The 18,896-nt window shown below is 43.6% G+C and overlaps 1 protein-coding gene across 2 annotated transcripts in view; it reads left to right on the top strand.

The window, feature by feature from the left end:
- Nucleotides 1–18,896, top strand: part of PROSER2 (proline and serine rich 2) — a 41,037-nt gene that overhangs the window by 17,206 nt on the left and 4,935 nt on the right. The window contains exons 1-3 of one of the 2 annotated variants that reach the window (XM_070601410.1): nt 3,708–3,933; nt 4,197–4,413; nt 17,287–17,539. In XM_070601410.1, the coding sequence (XP_070457511.1) occupies nt 4,276–4,413; nt 17,287–17,539 (391 nt within the window). In that variant the 5' untranslated portion in view covers nt 3,708–3,933; nt 4,197–4,275. Of the gene's footprint in view, nt 1–3,707; nt 3,934–4,196; nt 4,414–17,286; nt 17,540–18,896 lie in introns of those variants that run through there. The other variant, XM_070601409.1, reaches the window with a different exon arrangement.

Below are 18,896 nucleotides of genomic sequence, written 5' to 3'. Positions count from 1 at the left end.
CTCAACCCTTCTTCTCAACCCCTTGTGGGCCACCCTTTGCCTTCACTCCCAGCCCTCCGGGGCAGGATGCCCAGCCCGTCTCTCCACTGATGGTTTTCTGTAAGGTCAGTGATGTTGATGAATTCCACGGATGTTTTCAGTCCTTACTCTGTTTCACCTTTCCGTGGCCACGGTTAACCTCTCTGTCATTCTTGAAATACTCTTCTGCCCTGACTATTACTCACTAAAATTTCATGGATTCTTTCTCCTTAATCTCTCACATTGTTCCTCTTCTAACCTTACAGCCACAGGGGTTTTCAAGTCTTTATCATCTCTTATGTGAACTGTTAAAATAACTTGGTATAACTGCTTTTACTACTCTTTAAATAAACTATTTGTTGAATAGTGGATATGTGTGGCTTTCAAAAGATAGAAAAGATCGTCCAGTAAAAGCGTGACCTCCCACCCTGGCCTCCTCCCCCATCCACTTCTCCCTCCCCCGGGGCGGCCATTGTTAGCATTTTTCTTGTGTATCCTTCCAGAGAGATCCTCTGCACATAAAAGCATAAACATCTGTGTATCCTCACGTATTGTTTCGCTAGACAGGTGGAAGTGTACTAAACTCTGTTCTTTCCCCTGCTCTTTCCACACACCAAATGTGTCTTGGAGATCGCTGAGCTGCCGCATTCTTCCTTTGGACAGCGTGTGGTATTCAGCTATCCTGGTTGCTTCTCAGTTCTTCCCATGGTTCTCTCCACCTTCCAGCTGTTGGCAGAGTTATCCTTCTACACAATAAATGTGATCATGTCACCCCACCGGGTAGAAACCGTCCTTGGCTCGCAGTCCTCTGCGCGTGAGGCTCACAATTCAGAGCCTCTTGGTGCCCTGGGCCACCTCGCCATCTCCCTCTCTTGGCGCTTCTCTGTGCCCATCTCCCACCAGTTTTGTGCTGTGCTCTGCTAAGTTCCCTGCTCGTCCCTGGCTACTCACCACTTTCGAAGAGGCCATGTGTGTCCCTATCTTTGCTTATTCCTTTTCTCTGTTGGGAATGCCCATCACAGTTTGTTTAACCAGCGGTCTCCTTAAATCGTAAACATCAGCTAGGGCTTGGCTTAGCTGTCACCTTTCTGCAAAGTCTCTGAACCCTCCCGGGAAGTGAAGTATTGGCTGGCCTTCCTCTCTGCTCCCATCTTCCCTCTAACGGCAGGGAACACAGTCTACGCATCCGGGTTCCATGAGAGTTGGTGCTACATGGCAGAATTACTTGTGGAACTTTTAAAAAATACACATGCTCAGGCTTTTCCCCCATGGATGTATTCAGTAGGTCCGGCACTGGGTCCCAGAGAGTCTGAGACGTGGCCGGGTGAAGACCCACTGCCCAGATCAGCTTCCACTGCGGAAGAGATGACTGGTATTCATCTGTCTTTCTCTAGAACCTGGAATCTGCTCAGTGGGAAGTAGAACAATAAACATGAAAAGAATATGCTTAGGCTGGAAAGGAATAGGGCTCAGGTGGAAGCTGGTGTCGATTGATAGGAGGAAACTTGGATTCTGAAGCCTCTGGGGAGTGGGTTAAAGTTGATTGCTTTGAGGAGAGTGGTGACATCTAAGTGGTGTCTCAGGATGACGCCAGCACAGAATCCAGCAGAAGCACAGAGAAGACGAGAAGAGTTAGGTGGCTACTGCAGGCAGGTGGTAAGATGGTCCTGACCTCGGGAGTGGGACTAGAACGGAAGGGGACACAACTGACATTGTGCAGGAAGGTCAGCAAGGCTGCAGCTGGTTGATTGTGAGTGGCAGGAAGGGGGAGGAGTCAGAGACGTCTCCAAGGCTGTGTTTGTGTGACGAAGCTGAAAGCCACTGTGCCTGCGGATGGCTCTTTGACGAGCATAATCCAGCTTTGGGGTTTGGCAAGTGATGGAAAGATGGAGTTACTTGGCTGCTCTGTAGACCTGACTCTGGTGATCTGGAAGTTAGACGGTGTGAGGTGATGGTGGAAGGAGGGCTTTATGCATACCCTCTAGGTCCTTCTAGGTCTTCTGGAATGAACAGGGGAAGATGAGGAAGAGGAGCTGCCTTCCTCTCTTGGCACCAGGGCGCTCAGTTCAGGGGGCTCACTTGCCTGACTGCCACAGCCCCACCAGATCCACCAGGATCCTGACCTGCCCTCCCGGCCGGTGGAGATTTGCTAAGACTGTAGATCAGCTGTGGCCTTCTCCTTGTTCTCCCTGCTCAACTGGTAAACTAGACATGACCAGAAAAGGCTGTTACTAGTAAATAATGAGAAATAAATGCAGGAAGTGTAAGAGAATAAACAGAAAATGAGCGCGAGGAGCTCCCGTTCCTGCTCCTGTGGCATTAGGCTTGTTGTGACTTCTTAGTCACACTTATTCTACTTTTTTGGTAGAAGCCAGGGTCTTCATCTGTGGGGCTATCTTCGTCTGACCCTGGTGTCACTTTTATAATGTGCACTGTTTGCAGACCCAAAAAGTCATCCCTCGATGAGACAAGGAGTCTGACTATTTTATAGTGGTCATGACCTTCCTAGACTCATAGCTGTGGTCCCCATTGTCAGACTTGTCTCTCCTGGTCTCGTGCTCTTTATGCCATTCATTGTATTCCCTTTCCAGGGCAAACCAGAGAGGAAGGCTGCGTCCTTGCCCTTCCTCTTCAGAAAGCTTTGCTCCCTCCACAGTAGGCCTCCCACGGAAGTCTTCATTTCTAGTTCCTAGGAAGCCCCTAGTCCTCGATTCCGTAAGAGATCAAAGAAGATTAGCATCTAGAACCTGTGAAGGATATGGAAGCAGGCTTTTCACTTTCTCCCCCGCACACCTCTGCCTTCTGGAGAATTCTGATTAGCTTCCTCATATTCTTTCAAGAGAATAATGTATAAAAGTCTAAATGTTATAGTTTTACAGTGTCAAAATGGCTTTTAAAATTATAATAGCACGAGAAAAAGGTGTGCTCTCGAATGATGTGGTCAATTGCCGCCCTCCATCCACACTGTGAGGGCCTCAGAGCACTATCCCGACCGCGCAGACCTGGGGCAGGCTGCCAAGTCCTTTCCCGCCCACGAGGCGGTCCCACTGGGTCCCTGCGCTGTGTAGGGGAGAGTCAGGATTCACTGCCCCGTCTTTCATCTCACTCTCGTTGGGGGGAAGACATGGCCCCCATCCCTCCCTTCCCTTGGAGCAGAGATTTACCGAGTGTGCTTTCTCCACAAATGGTCATGTTTCTATTTCAAATTATTACACACACAGTCATGCACACACACACACACACACACACACACACACCCCCCAAATGGCCGCTATGGTTATTTTAGCTCCTGTGCCCCTCAGTAGTCCTAAAGGGGCTCATTAGGCGACCTGGCTGCATTTTCAGTTTAGGAAGAACATGAGCATCCGTCCTTCACTCGCCGTCATCTCAGGTCACATGTAATCAACAGGAGGCTCATTCCCTTATTCCCTATTAGTCTTCTTTGGTCTTCTAGAAAGTTTTGTTGAACTCAATTGCTTATTGTTCTGAGACAGAGCTGAATTTCCTGATAAAAGAGTCAGAGGACTCTATGAAACTAAGGGGCTAATGGGGACTGTCTCAATGTCTTTGCTCCTGAAGGAAAAACATGAACTTCTGGATAATACTGACTTCTGGCGCCTTAACGTCTTCTGTAGAAATTGCAGTAGCATCACAGTTGCCAAAATTCTGGAATCTCGGAGATGTCAACCAAAGTTCCATTAGTAATTTGTTAGGTCTTGTCACTTCACCTCAACTCTGAGCTGTAATGACGCTGCAGAAGGAACCATAATTTTGTAGTGTCTGAGGCAGAAAAGACCAGGATTAATAAACAGCACAGGGAGAAGCCTGAGTCTGAGTTGAAAGAACATGAAAATACAGACCCTAAGAGCAAAGGAAGGTGTCAGAACATTATTCTGCCAAATTTTCAGCACTGAAGTAATTTTTAGTAAATCCATCTTTTCTTAAAAATAATTTGTACATCTTCATAATGGAGAAGGATATAAAAGAGAAATGGAAAGCACGTCACTAAACAGTTGACCAATTAGGGGTCAACCGGGGGTTCCTCATCATCATTGTCTTAGGGTGGAGACTGTGAATCCAGATGACTCTGACTCATGCTCAGCCTTTCGTTTTGGGGAGATAAGGCATTTGCTGGCTGGGCTCACTAACCCTTGTCACTGTGTGCTTGATTTCTCTAGAGTAATCCACAACTTCGGAATGGGAGCCTGGCCCCTTCCCCACTTCCTGTGATCAACCGGGGCTGAGGTCTCTGTGGGGATGCCTATACACCACCAGAAATCAGACTCCTTGGAGATGGACTCGGACTTGCCGCCCAGCTGCAGGCTCAGCGACCTGAGCAGAGGGGGCAGTTTAGAGAGTCGAAGCAGCAGTTGTCGCTCTAGAAGTTTCACTTCGGTGAGTGGTGGTTTTCTCTAATGCTTTCGTGCGCTTCCATTGGCCGATTTCACCCCAACTCCCTCCCCTTTAAGGAATATCTTATAAAACCTCTTGGGGTTAACTAGCTGGATGTTTTGGAATACTCACTTTGTGATGTGGCATTTCGTTTTTAGTCATCTTAAACTGTGCACAAATACAGAGCGGTACCCACGGCAGTGAAGCGAGTCTCTCTCTGTAGCCAAGAAGTTGGCTGCTCAGACCCAGAGAGGACGGGGCCTGAAGGCACCAGACCCAGGCAAGGATGCTGCTGCCTGTCAGTGCAAATGATTGAAAGAGAAGAAGCACCTCACAGGGTAAAAATGAATTCCGTTTAACACCGATTTTCAACTCCTTTACAGATATAAATGCTTTTGTATCCCTTTCTCTCAGAATCCAGACCCTTCCATAGCATCAATGAGCTTTGGGAACTTTTACAAAAAGTCTTCAGTTTTAGAGTTAAGAGATGACCTTTTTGCACTCTCTGCCTTTCAGGCTTCCTAGAGGGAAGGGCAGGAGAGAATTAACCTCGGACCTCACTAATACGGTCTGTTGTTTGTCTCCATCCGTCCGCTCGTGGAAGCACCAATTTCCTTCAGATACACTGAGCCCTCAAATTAACCCCAAAGATGCTGACTATGAGAAAGATATATTTGGTATAGACGGCAGTTAATAGTAATGATAGAATTTTATAGACTTCTAGTACTTGCATATTTTCTTTTTTTAAACCACCATGGTAGGATATAATAAATATTACTTGATTGAGTCACCCAAAGAGACATCTGTTACAGTTTACTCTCTGAATATCTGAAAACCTACAAATCCTTAACAGTGGAGAATGGGGGACTAATTTTTTAATTTAAAAATATATATAAAGAATACATTAAAAGACATGTTAAAAGAATATGTAGAAAAGACATACAGATGAATACTCCAGTAACTTGGTGGAGTGTATTCTCCAAAGCGTGGTTAGGAAGCAGTCCTGCTCTGATATAGAAGAATGTTTCTAAGCTTGCTGTGGCTAACTTAGGTCCGGTAGACTAGCAGACCAGCTTGTGCAGGTGGCGATGGAGTAAAATTGAGCTGTTCATCAGATGGCCTTGGTGTCCAAGGCAATGAGTGTAGTGCATTAGGAGTCAGGGTATTCGAATTATTTTCTTGCCTTTCACATTCATTTTCTTGTTGAACTTGAGGCAAATCTCTTAACATCTTTTTCACCGTGGCCTCTTTTGATAGAGAACAGAAATAATCCCTGTTCTCCATCTTGCCCTGGGAGAGACCGTGATCCCAAGTAGGACAAGTGCTTTGAATTGGGGAAAGGAGAATTGCTACTTTTGTATCTCCATTCTGGTCATCGAGGGTCCATATGAATCAGTCAATGCCTACTTTTACTAAATCCTCTATGGCAGCTTGGACTCATATGCTCCCAAGACAAACAGGACTTGCTTGGTCTCTGCAAACTTGTCCATCGAGGAGTGGCCTTAACTGACTGTTCCGTGCTCTTTTGTGTGTGCGTGTGATTTATCCATTTACTCAAATCCTGAAGCACTGTCCCAGGAGATAAGGACACGGCAGTGGGCTGACATTCCAGGATTATGACTCCTGGTGACAGAAGAAGTTGTTGCAGATTTGGTTCCCCAGGCAGCAGACTCTGAGATGGAGATGAGGAGGTGAAAGGGCAGTGTCCTGGGATCCATATCTGGAAGGAGGAGGAAGCAGGATTGGGCGGAGAGAGAAGTCAAGCTGTGATGGAGACCCAAGGACAGCCTTAGCTGCTCCCGAGGAAGCTCTGGAGCTGGGATAGCCCTTCAGGTGTCCTACATTGGGTTGAGAGTGGAGCCTTAGACACACTCAGTGGTCAGCCATTGGATGCAGGACACCCCCTGGGAGGAGGCGTGACCTTGACAAGACAGTTTCTTTCGGCTCAAGACAATCCCCAAAGAGGATGACTCTTCCTAAGCATTGAATTAGCAGCCAGGTCCCCTTGAACCAGTGAACTCTCTGCACTGTTACAAAACTGCTAAACTTTTCTTAAGTTCGTTATCCTCATACTCTACTTTTTGGGAGTCTATGTTTGGAGAGGAGGTGTACGTTTTTATCCTAAGTCCTCAGGTCTTTTGATGACTTATCTCTTTAGAGTGAGAATCAACCATAGTACCTTCTCCTCTCACTGCCCTTTAATCCCTGACCTCACAAAAGATTAGTCAGTAATCTTTTTAGGCCTCCAAATGGTTTGGTATTAAATGCACCTCTTGGAGGACCCTTTAAGTAAAAGATAACCTAGTTCCTATTTATAGAAATATTTCTTTTAAGTAAAGGTTATTTTAAAAGGAAGATAAAACATTCACGTCTGATGTTAAATGAGAGGATCCTAAAGTCTTTAAACGCTAGTCAAAGGTTGCCTGGATCGTTGCTCTTGAGAAACTCTTCTCCTGAGCCAGTGCCAGTTAAAAATTAAAGTAGCTGCTTAAATAGGATTCTTACGCTACCCATATGGCCACCGTTACAACCAAGGCTGCTCTAAGAGACCGAAGTGTGTGCAGTCTCTGTCCCTCAAGAGGCTAGTTGTGGTTGTACATGTATTTTGTTTTTCTTGTAAGGAATTCTTCCTCTGAACATTTTCTAGCGAAAAGTACGGCTAGAACGAGAACAAATTGGCCAGATCCTGAAATACTTGACTTAGAGGATATCTTCTGAATGTGTTTTTTCCTTTGAAATTTCTGAAGGACAGCTTTAATAAAATACGAGGCAGCATGTCCTGACGAAGTTGGTAGTGTGGTTCTGGAACTTACAACCTTGAGAGGTGATGCGGATTCAAAGTAAGAGGGTCAAGAAGGATTTAGAGACATTCGTAAATGATAGCTCTTTAAGGCAACAAAGGAAGCTTTGGGTGTAAGGTCACCTATATTTTTAGCCTCTACGGCTAGTATCCCAAACACGCATCGCCTAAAGCCTGCTGGCTTCCCCTGCAGGATCTTGGGTCCTTGTTCTGAGTGTGGCCCTGAGGTCTGCTCTGCCCAGCAGGCATCCCGGAGCTCCCTCTAGAAAAGAATATGATTTGGCTCATTGAAAAGAGTGGCAAGCTCTTAATACTCATGGGTCTTAAGGAATTTGGTAATATATATGCTTCTCTGAAGGTGGATTAGAAACATCCCGGATCCCGAATAGGAAAAATGAACACTTCCTGTTCATTTGTATCTCTAACTTGGGCAGAGACAGTGGTCCACATTCACTACTGAGTGTTTGGAGATTTACGATTCAGAGAACTGTCTTGAAACCTGTCTCCCTCAGCTGACAAGTGTTGTGGCCTTAGAGGCAGGTCATGAGTCTGTGATCAGACAGCGGTTGTCAGCTCCTGATGACCCCTTCATCCTCCCAAGCCTTCCGTGTCGTTGGGCCTCACCCATTCCTCATGGAACGAGGAGGTGAAGCAGGCAGTGGTGAGAGTGTCTTCGAGGCTGTGTTAGAGTGAAGTCTGAGACGCACACCGGAAGTCTGACACGCTGTTCCTGGAGGATTTCAAGGAAAGGAAAGAGCACAGAGGAGTGGACAGGAGACGCAGACTGATCAGCAGGAACCCAGCCTCCTTTTACTTCCTGCTCTGTAACCAGATGGAACCAAAACCTTCCTGGTCAAAACAGCTATTTTAAGCCAAAGCTAAACAGCTTGTATAAAAGTTCACTCCCGCAAACATTTAGTAAATGCCTACTACATACAAGAACCAATAGATGATAGAATAGAAGGCGGTTTTAATCTTTTCAGGAACTCACAATTTTGTGGCGAGACAGCCTTGGGAAGCCCTAGGACATGTGACCCAGCTTATGAGGGGTCTAGGAGAGCACGGATGATGTCATGCACTTAAGGCGTTTCCATCTTAATCAAGATCTCTTTATAATAGTGCCAGCTAAAGGAATTTAAGGCAGCCACACTGTAATCCTTTGAAGCCATTATGCCTTAGATCTGTAATCAAAACTGTACACATCTCTCATCTCTCACTGGTCTGTTTGTATCTCTTTCCTGCCACAAGTACAGGTTTAAGTTCACCCTAGTGAAAAATTACAACAGTGACTAGTTAGAAATAACCATAATTAAACCCTCACACTGAAACTGTGGGAAACGCATGTGCACTTACAGTCTTTCTTAGAAGGTTGCCAAAGTAAGCTTGGCATTTAAAGCTGGGTAAGGAACTACGAAGAGGCTGATTTTTATTTTCTTCTCCCTTCCCCTATTCTGTTTCAGCTCCAGGGGCTTCTCTCATCAACTTAGGGTATTAAATCAAGAAAGCCTTGCTCAAGTGTCAGGAGATCATTTTGGTGTCTGTAAAAAGAAAATGTGGACATCAGATCACATTCTGCCAAAACAGATACCCTAGGCTGCTCCCTGGGATCCTGATGGTTAAGAGATCTTGGCTCATCTCGAGACATTTTTTTAGCCATCATAATCTTTTTTATGATGTTTTTTGTGTTGTTTTTTTGTCTAGTATAGAGATGAATTCTGCTGGTTCCGTTTTTCTCCCTCACAAAGAGTTGCCACCATTGTCTTAGGCTTCAGTTAAACCAAATTTCTTTGTTTACAATAAAAACAAAACCAAAGAAAAATGCCTAAGAATTAATTGTCATTTTTTTAGGTAGGAGTTATTTTAGTGTAAGGATTTTAAGCCTTCTCAACTTTTTTGTTCAACCAAACAAAGGTTTTTTCTACCATTTCCCCCAAGACAGAACTCCGGTCCCAGCTCTGTACTCCCATAGGGAGATCTCGGGCTGTTGACTTTTATAACTGTTGACGGCACTCCTTGTAAAGGTTTGTCATCCAACTTGTCTGCATGCTCCTCTCGGCGCTCCAGTGGGACGAGACGGACATTTTTTCTGTCATCTGTGTGCAGGAGTGGATAGATATCAGCAAGACCAGGATTTGTCCTCCTCCTCCTGGGAGACTGGTACAGGGTACATTGCGATTACTTTAGTAGATTTAGCATTTTTAATTTTCTGGTTTGAATACATTAGAAATTGTTTCTTCACAATCATAATACACACATTAGGGTAGAAATGTACATACTTTCACATTCTTGAAGCAAAACGGTGTTTCCCTTGGAGACTTGTAAACGTTACCTGAAGTCAACATGGCGGGTAGAATGGGTGAGGGGTGGTTTTCTAGATAGTTCTCTTAGCATCTGGAGATGTGTGGACTTAAAGAGCATTTTGGTTACGGTGACTGTCTACTGGATATGAGACAACCTCTAAGTTTACAAATATAGTAAACAGTTTACAGATATGTCAGACATGAATTTTTCCTTTAAGTGTAAAGTCTAGTAGAGGTGAAAAGCAGGGGTGATGAGCAAATATAGTAAAAAGTCAAATTTTATATGAGGAGCTGATTCTCCTTTTTAAATCTCTCTCCAGTCCATCTCTTTCTCTCTGTTCCCATCACCACGACTCTAGTTTAGGTGACTTTTAACTCTTGTCTAAACTGTTTCCCATATTCAGTATTTCCCACACTATAGCCAACATGATTTCTGCAAAATGCATATCTAACTATCCTTTGTCCATTTTTGTTTAATTCTCACCCATTTCTTTCAGATTATTGACTAATATATCATTTCCTCTGCAAAGTTTTTCCAGATCAGACCCCCTTACCTGAAAGTGAATTGCTACGCATGCTATGTTTCCATAAGACCCCAGAATCACCTTGTCATAGCCATTTCCATAGTCTAAAGTAATTGCCCATTTTCTTGTCTGAAGCCCTCATTAGATGGTCAACTCGACAGCAAGGACATTATTTACACTGTTGTATTTACATTGCTCAATGCTTAGTAAATGCACAAATATTTGAATGTATGATTCAGTAGATGCTATGGGAGGAGGCTGGAGGTGTGGTGACATTTAAATTGGACCGTGAAGGATAGGTAAGATGTGGCTATGCAGAGATGGACACTGCTGACATAGAAACAGGTTTAGGAAATAGCAAGTGATTTGACTTGATTATAGAGCAAGAGTTGGCAAACTATAGCCTGTGTACCAAACTGGCCCCTGGCTTGTTTTTGTAAATAAAGTTTTATTGTAACAAAGCTAGGCTTTTCCATTTACATATTGTCTGTAACTTTCACACTACATTGACAGAATTGAGTAATTGCCACCGTAAAGCCTGCAAAAGCTCAAAATATTTATTCTCTGGCCCTTTACAGAAAAAATTTGCCATCGCTGCAATGGAGTATAAAGGGGAGGGTAGTAGGGGGTGAAATTTGAAAGGTAGGTAGGGCCATATCCTGGATTTCTCAGAATAAAGTGCAAATCCCTTAGTCGCATGTAGTGTAGACATAGAGGACTACTAAGATTACAGTACTAGGGTTTGGGGTTTTTTTTTAACCTATTGCTTTTTTCCTTGGTCCAGTGATCAATAAAAGGAATATTTTGTGCCCATTTTCCCTTATAGTATCTTGCCACTCTTCTAACGCCCCTTGTACCAATGCTGTTATTAAAGGGAGTATAGAACAGCTAGAGGTGTAAATTGATAAAATTACAGAGATCTAGTTAATATGAAACTGTTCTAATTTCAGCTGGAGAAAAAGTATCCTTAAAATCAGTCTGTTCCTCCTCTTCCCCCCACCTCCCCCAGACCCCAAATCTCAGAAAAAGTGGAACAAAAAGATGTGCCTTCAACTAAAATCTTAGGGCATATTATTTCAAAAGTTGGATTTTTTTTTTTTAAGAAAAGGTATATAAAATCTGATGACAATGAAAGGAAAATTACAGGCCAATCTGTCTTGTGAATGTAGATGCAGAAATTCTAAACAAAATATCAGGAAATCAAATTCAGTGATGTATAAAAAGCATAATAACATCACAACCAAGTTGGACTTAGTCCAAGAATGCAAGGTTGGTTTAATATTTGACAAAGTCAGTGTAATTCAATTCATTAACGGATTAAAGGAGAAAAAGTGTATGATCCTCTCTCAGCCTGGCCACTGTTGACACTTTGGGCCAGATAATTCTTTATGTGGGGACTTGTCCTGTGCATTGTAGGATATATATATACACATATAGCACCACTCCTGGCCTCTGTCCACTAGATACCAATAGCACCCACCTAGTTGTGACAACCAAAAATGTCTCCAGACATTGCCAAATGCCCCATGGAGGGTAAAATCACCCGCAGCTAAGAACCACTGCAATAAATGAAGGAAAAGCATTTGACAAAATTCAAAACCCATTCATTATTTTAAAAACAAATACACTTAGCTAAACTAGGAACAGATGAAAACTCTCTTAATCTGATAAAGATCATTCTAAAAAAAAAAACCTGCAGCAAACTTTCTACTTAATGGTGAAATGTTGAAAGCTTTTTCCCTGATACTGGGAACAAGACAAAGATGCCCCTACTATTCAGCGACAGGAGAACCAGCCAGTGTGATAAGGCAGAAGAAAAAAAGGAAGGAAAGGCATAAGGAGTGGAAAGGAGGAAATAAGAATCCGTCATTTGCAGACACACTTGTATATGCAGAAGATTGAAAAGAATCTACAGATAAACTGTTAGAATTATGCAGCAAATTTGATAAGTTTACTTATTATCAGGTCAGTATACTTTGTATTTCTATACACCAGCAATAATTAGAAAATTTAGAAAGTGCCACTATATAGGGGCCAGCCCCGTGGCCGAGTAATTAAGTTGTCGCGCTCTGCTTCGGCAGCCCAGGGTTTTGCTGGTTCAGATCCTGGGTGTGGACCTAGCACCGCTCATCAGGCCATGCTGAGGCAGCATCCCTCTGGCAACCACTAGAAGGACCCACAACTAGAATGTACAACTATGTACTGGGGGGCTTTGGGGAGGAGAAGAAGAAAAAAAGAAGATTGGCAACAGATGTTAGCTCGGGTGCCAATCTTTAAAAAAAAAAAAATGATGCTATTTATTATAGCCTTAAAAACCATCAAATACCTAAGAAGACATGTAACGAAAACTGTGTAAAATCTTACACTGGAAACTACAAGATATTATTAAGAGAAATTAGAGAAGCAAATCAATGCTTATCAAACTTCAGTGCATCAGTATTACCCAGAGGGTGTGTTAAGACACACATTGAAGGGCCAGCCCCTTAAATTTCTGGTCCAGTAGATGTGAGGTGGAGCCCAGGAATTTGTATTTCTAACAAGTTCCCAGGGGCTGCTGTGGCTCATCAAGGCACCGCACTTTGAGAGCCACTGATCTGAATAAACGAAGCGTATCCAGATCTGTGGGTTGAAAAACTATTGTAAAACATCAGTTCTCCTCCATTTGGGGAACTTCTGTGCAGTCCAGTCAGAGTTCCAGCAGGTGTGTGTGTGTGTGTGTGTTTGTGTGTGTGTGTGGAAACTGACAAACTGATACTGAAATGTATATGGGAATAAAGAGGGCCAAGAAAAGCCAGAGCAGACTTAAAGGAGAACGGCAAAACTGGAGGGCTTTCAACAACCAGCTGTCCGGACTTATTATAAAGTTATAATAATTAAAACCGTGCTTTGTCAGTGTACAAATAGACGAGTAGACAAACGAAGAGAAAAGAGGTTCCAGAAACAGGCCGACACAGGTACTGTCAGCTGATTTACAACCAAGGAGACCTGTGGTGGAGAAAGGATGGTCTTTTCAAGGAGTGGTGCCAGAACAGCTGGGTATCAGTTCAGAAAACAATGAATCTTGACCCCACACCATACACGGAAGTGCATTCCAGATGAATCGTCGCACTAACTATGGAAGGTTAAAAACAGTAATGCTTCTAGAATAAAACATAGGTGAATCCCTTCATGACCACAGAGTAGGTAGTGATTTCTTAAATAGGACACAAAAAGCTCTAACCATGCACGAAAAGATTGACACATTGGACTACATTAAAATGAAGGACTAGTCATCAAAAGATCCCCACTGAGAGAGAGAAGAGGTAAGTCAATGAGTAGAAGATATTTGCAATAAATGTATCCAACAGAAGATTTGTATCTAGTATGTCTAATCCTACAAATCATTTTTTTAGACTACTTGCTAGAAAAATGGGCACAAGACTTAAGCAGGCACTTCCTAAGAACACCTCCAAATGGCCGCTTAACTACTATGAAAAAAAAGATGCTGGACATCATTAGTTGTCTTGGAGATGGATTGAAAATGAGTGAGACACAAAACCATACCTATCCGACAGAACTGCAGTGCAAGCAGCCTGCCAGAGGGAGTGTAAATTGGTGGGGCCACTTCGGCTGTATCTGCCGAAGCAGAAATATCTTAATGACCCAGCAATTGTCTATAGGTTTATAGCCAATAGATTTGCATTGCGTGTTCTCCCTAGCAGTGTTCCGTTCCATCTGCTTACCCAACGCATGCTGTGGGTATCTCCTTCCAGCGATATTCCATTCTATCTCTTTACTGAGCCTGTGCTGTAGATAAATCTCCTTTTCCTGAGTCATCATTCCTCAGGACTAAGCTAATACAGCTAGGCTAGTTGGAGCAATTTGCATGTATTCTTGTGTTAATCATACCAAAACGAAATGTATGCTATGCCTGAAACTAAAGGAAGGTCTCTAACATTGTACAGACTGCAGGTTCTGTGATGGACCCGGCAGTCAGATGCGTTGGGGTGGGTGGGCGTTTGAGTACCTCTCAGATCACAGCAGAAAAAGCATCACTCTGCACCATGTGGATGAGCTCTTAATCACCTTTGCTTCCGCCATTTTTCTTCTTGTTTTATCGAAGTTCATGCTCATAGTGGAGTCAAATGGTTTTATAAGGTTTATGAAAAGCATTAGTCTTCCATGTACCTCTCCCCCATTTCCTCACCAGAGGCAACGACTTTTAACTCCTTCCTGTTTCTTTGTTATTTAACTTCATTTTCCCCACCACTGACATTTTACTATATATCCTTCCAGCAGCTGTTATATGTGTGTATATAGTAAGAATGCATTTATTTAAATCCAATCGAGACAACTCTATTCTTCTGTCTCCCTTTCTTTCATTTGGCCTTAAATTCTTTGAAAACATCATTTGAAATGGCTGTATAATATTCCATCTGTGAACATTCATGATTTGTTTAACCATACCCTGATTGTTGGACATTTGAGGTTGTTTCTTGTTTTGCTTTTTTCTTGCTACTATAAATACCAATATAATTAATCTAACTCTATGTGTGTGTGTTGCTATAGATGAATTGACTCATATACTTTCTCTCCCAACTTTAGTTTTTTCCGTGGTCCATAATCGTTTGGGTCTTATTTGCTTGCTTCATGTTCTTTGTAGCCCTCTGGCTTGCTCTGAACTAGACGGGTTGTTCACTACACAGCTGACATCCTGGGGATGTCACCATGACCCTGGGATTCCCTCCAGCTCTCTCTCATTGACCCTCCTATTTCCTGGCTCCGGTATCTTTTCTTGGTTTACTCCCTTGTTGAGGGGAGCAGCCACTCGCCTGCAGTAGCTTCTTGAGAAAGGCATATGTGGCAGATCCATTGTTTAGACCCCACATGTCATCAAAACATCTTTATCCTATCCTAACCTAATCTCGTAAGGACCAGAACTCTAGTTCTGAATTCATTCAGAATTTTGAAGGAATCATAGCACTGTCTTCTGGCTTCCAGTGTTGCTGCTGAGAAGTCTGTTGTTCTGATCCCTGCTCTTTTGTCATGTGACCTGCATGTTCACTCTGGGAGCTTACAGGATCTTGGTCTTCGGTGTCCTGAACCTTCGGGCTGTTTTATTCTCGTTCATTAGGTTCTTCTAGCGGCCCCTTTCTATGTGGAAACTCGTGTCTGTCTGCTTAAGGACATTCCTTGAATTATTTTACTTATTCATTGTGATCATTTCTTCCCCTCTGATTTATCTTTCTGGTACACTCCTTATTCAGACATTGACCCTCCCACACTGATCCTCTAATTTTATCTTTTCTATTTAAAAAAAAAATTGTTTTGACTTTTTGTTTTACTTTTCTGGTTTCTCAACATCATCTTCTAGGCTTGTCTTTAGTTTTTCATTTCTGCTGTCAGTTTTCATGTCTAGAGCTCTTTTTGTTTTCTAGGGTTTTTTTTAATAACATTTTTATTATTATCTTGATTATGGATTCAGTATCTTCTCTTATCTCTCTGAGGATATTATTGATAATATTTATGAAATTTTCATCATTCTGCCTAGTTTGTTTCTTCTAAGTTGCATTTTTTTTCCTTTTCTTTGTTTTGATATGTCTTTCATGTTAAAGGTTTTTCACAGCTGCTTGTTATCATTAGTTATATGCACAGATTTAAAAGCAGGACATTGGGGCACGCCCTGTGGCCGAGTGGTTAAGTTCACGCGCTCTGCTTTGGCGGCCCACGGTTTTGCCAGTTCACATCCTGAGCGTGGACATGGCACCGCTCATCAGGCCATGCTGCGGCAGCATCCCACATGCCACAGCTACAAGGACCCACAACTGAAATATACAACTCTGTAATAGGGGGATTTGGGGGGAAAAAAGCAAAAAAAAGAAAAGAAAAAAGATTGGCAGCAGTTGTTAGTTCAGATGCCAATCTTTAAAAAAATAAATAAATAAAAATAGGACATTAAGCAACTGATTAAAAGTTCTGTGCTGGGTGTGTTGACTCTGATCTTCACTCGTGGGGTGCTCTTGCTGAGCTATTTCCTTGAGGAATCCTTCGTCTCAGCCTCTCTTGGCTCATGGGCCATGCAGATTCCCCAGAGGAGACTCTTCTAGTCTTCTGTCTAGAGGGTGAATTTGGCCTCATTTACTCCCTGTTTTCAATACGGTCCTTCACTGTCAACTCTGCTTGATGTCCCCCCACTTCAAATATCTCTTTTACTTTCTTTTTTGGTTTTTTTTTTTTTTTTGAGGAAGACTAGCCCTGAGCTAACATCTGCCAATCCCCCTCTTTTTTGCTGAGGAAGACTGGCCCTGAGCTAACATCTGTGCCCATCTTCCTCCACTTTATATGTGGGACACCTACCACAGCATGGCTTGCCAAGTGGTGCCGTGTCCGCACCAGGGATCTGAACCAGTGAACCCTGGGCTGCCAAAGCGGAACGTGCGCACTTAACCACTGCACCACCAGGCCAAGCCCCTCTTTTACTTTCTTTAAGAAAAAACATCTAGTTTTCTGCCGAGGTGACCTAATTGCTTCTGAAAGAGACTTTCAACCAGTTCTGCTCTTTTCAACGTCGTCCTTGCCACACTTCCAGAACCGCCCAGCACCCCCAGTGCCTGAGCTCGGGGGAGCTCTCCAGTACTCAGCCAGTTGATTATTGGCCTCTCCCAGCTGCTGACTAAAATTCAGCTTTCTGGGTTCTTCTGAATCAGTTACCACCTGTCCTTCTGCTGTCTAACTTCCCAGATTTTGCTGTGTCATCTCTTTTCCTATTATTTTTGTCTTTGTGATTTGTGCCCTTTAAAAAAATAATAAATCCCTTTATTGTTTTAGTGGGGTATCTGGAGGAAGAGGCGGTAAGTATGTGAGTTCACTCCACTGTCTTTAGCCAGAGATTTTCCCCCAGTGCCACTACGGGGGAACCAAGTGTGTCTGACAGCAGTAGGTGGACAGTAAGCTGTCCCAAGGAGGAGCCGGAGAAGCATTGCGTTGTCGTCATTGAGTCGCTAGGAAGCACAAGGCGAGAGCCGATAAGAAGTTCTAAGATCCCTGATTTGCTGCGCCCTGTAGTCAGCCTTCTTTTTGATGCAGGTAAAATGGTGAAGGACATGGGGCACAGGTCTGTCAGCCGGGTGACCTGAATGGCAGACATTTTAGAGTGCTGTGAAGTCTTCCCTGGGCTCTGAATCGACCCTGACTGTGTCATGGTTTTTTCTCTTCGGTGAAGCCACCGTTTGTTTTCTCTCTTCCATTCCTAACCCCCACACCTCTCGTGCAGGATGACGAGATCCTGAAGTACCTCACCCACGAGGAAAAGGATGTCATCCTGTTTTTTGAGGAGACTATTGATTCCCTGGAGGACGACTTTGAGGAGCTGGACCTGTGTGACAGCGGCGTACACTGCCACTCTCTGCGGTCTCTGGAAGAGGGCGCTTCCAGTCACTCGGAGCCGGAAGATGTCATCGATTTAGTGCAGCCAGGACCTGCAGCTGGGGAACCCGAGAGCCGTCCGGAGGGGACCGAGGCAGCGGGTGAGCAGGAAGCACACAAGCCCCGGGGGCACTTCCTTCCGTTGCGTTCTCTTGGGCTTGCCGCTATGGAAGCTAGGGGGTGGGCGTACCCGAGATTCGTAGGGTCGAAGCATCCTCTTGGCGGTTTGATTGTCCAACGAGTAGATGCTTCCATAGCATATTAGGGTGACAACACAGGAAGGGAAACTCCAAAAGGGCTAGAATAAAAATGAGACCAACTGGGCCTACAAATAGATGGCATATATATATTTTCATAAAGAAACAAAATCGGAAATGACTTCCAGGTAACAATTCATTCTACAAAGAAAACATGCAGGTACTTGTATTTTAGCCCTTGAGGTTTAATGTCAACTTTTGTTCAAGATTGTGCCCCTGTTTCTGTAGCGTGACTTTCCAAGGTGTTCTGGCTGGTTCAGAACAACAGGAAAAGATCAGAACAGAAATTCCTCTCAGCACCTGCTTTGTACATTGGCTTGACTTAGGGCGGCATCGGAGGACAGGGGTACCTTTGTCCCTTGAGTCCTAGAGGCAGATGGACAAGGAGAAAATTTTCTTCCAGTTTTTTTCCTGATTGGAAAAGATTTTGGAAATAAATGTTGGCAAGGAATAAGGTTGTAAAGGAAAAAATAGAAGGGAAAATATTTTTGCTCTGCTAACTACAGAACGCTGCCATTTGTCATGAGCCTCTAGAAATAGATATTTTTTCCTTTTTTTTTTTTGTAAGCAAGGCTATGTATTACACAGAATTTCACAAACTGTTATAGCTTCTGAACCTGGAGCTTAGTTTGCAACCATCTCTTCAAAGAAGACACTTAATATGAATTTCTCTCTTTTTTTTGCTTGAGGAAGATTGGCCCTGAGCTAACATCTATACATCTATGCCAGTCTTCTTCTACTTTATATGTGGGTCGCCGCCACAGCATGGCTGACAAGGGGTGTAGGTCTGCATCCAGGATCCAAACCCGCAAACCCGGGCCACCAAAGCAGAACGTGCCAGACTTGACCCCTACGCCACAGGGCTGGCCCCTCAACTTCCCATGTTTATCACTCTTCTTCTTTGAAGTATAGTTCCTAAAATTAATTTGAACCAGTTGACCCTTTAAAAATGTCAGATCAAGAGGAAGATGGGCACGGATGTTAGCTCAGGGCTGGTCTTCCTCAGCAAAAAGAGGAGGGTTGGCAGCAGTTAGCTCAGGGCTAATCTTCCTTAAAAAAAAAAAAAAAAGTCAGATCATTTCATTGTGCCAAGGAAAACACTTTTGGAAAGTGAGCCACCTCGCCCATCAGTTCTCTAACATGACATTTTCGTAAGAGCTCTAAGTGCCTCCTCTGTGGCTGGCATCCTGGAGATTCTGAG

This window comes from Equus przewalskii, chromosome 30, assembly GCF_037783145.1.
Source record: "Equus przewalskii isolate Varuska chromosome 30, EquPr2, whole genome shotgun sequence".
NCBI classification, from domain to species: domain Eukaryota; kingdom Metazoa; phylum Chordata; class Mammalia; order Perissodactyla; family Equidae; genus Equus; species Equus przewalskii.
The sequence above is the reverse complement of the archived record's forward strand: the minus strand, read 5'-3'. Positions and strand labels throughout refer to the sequence as shown.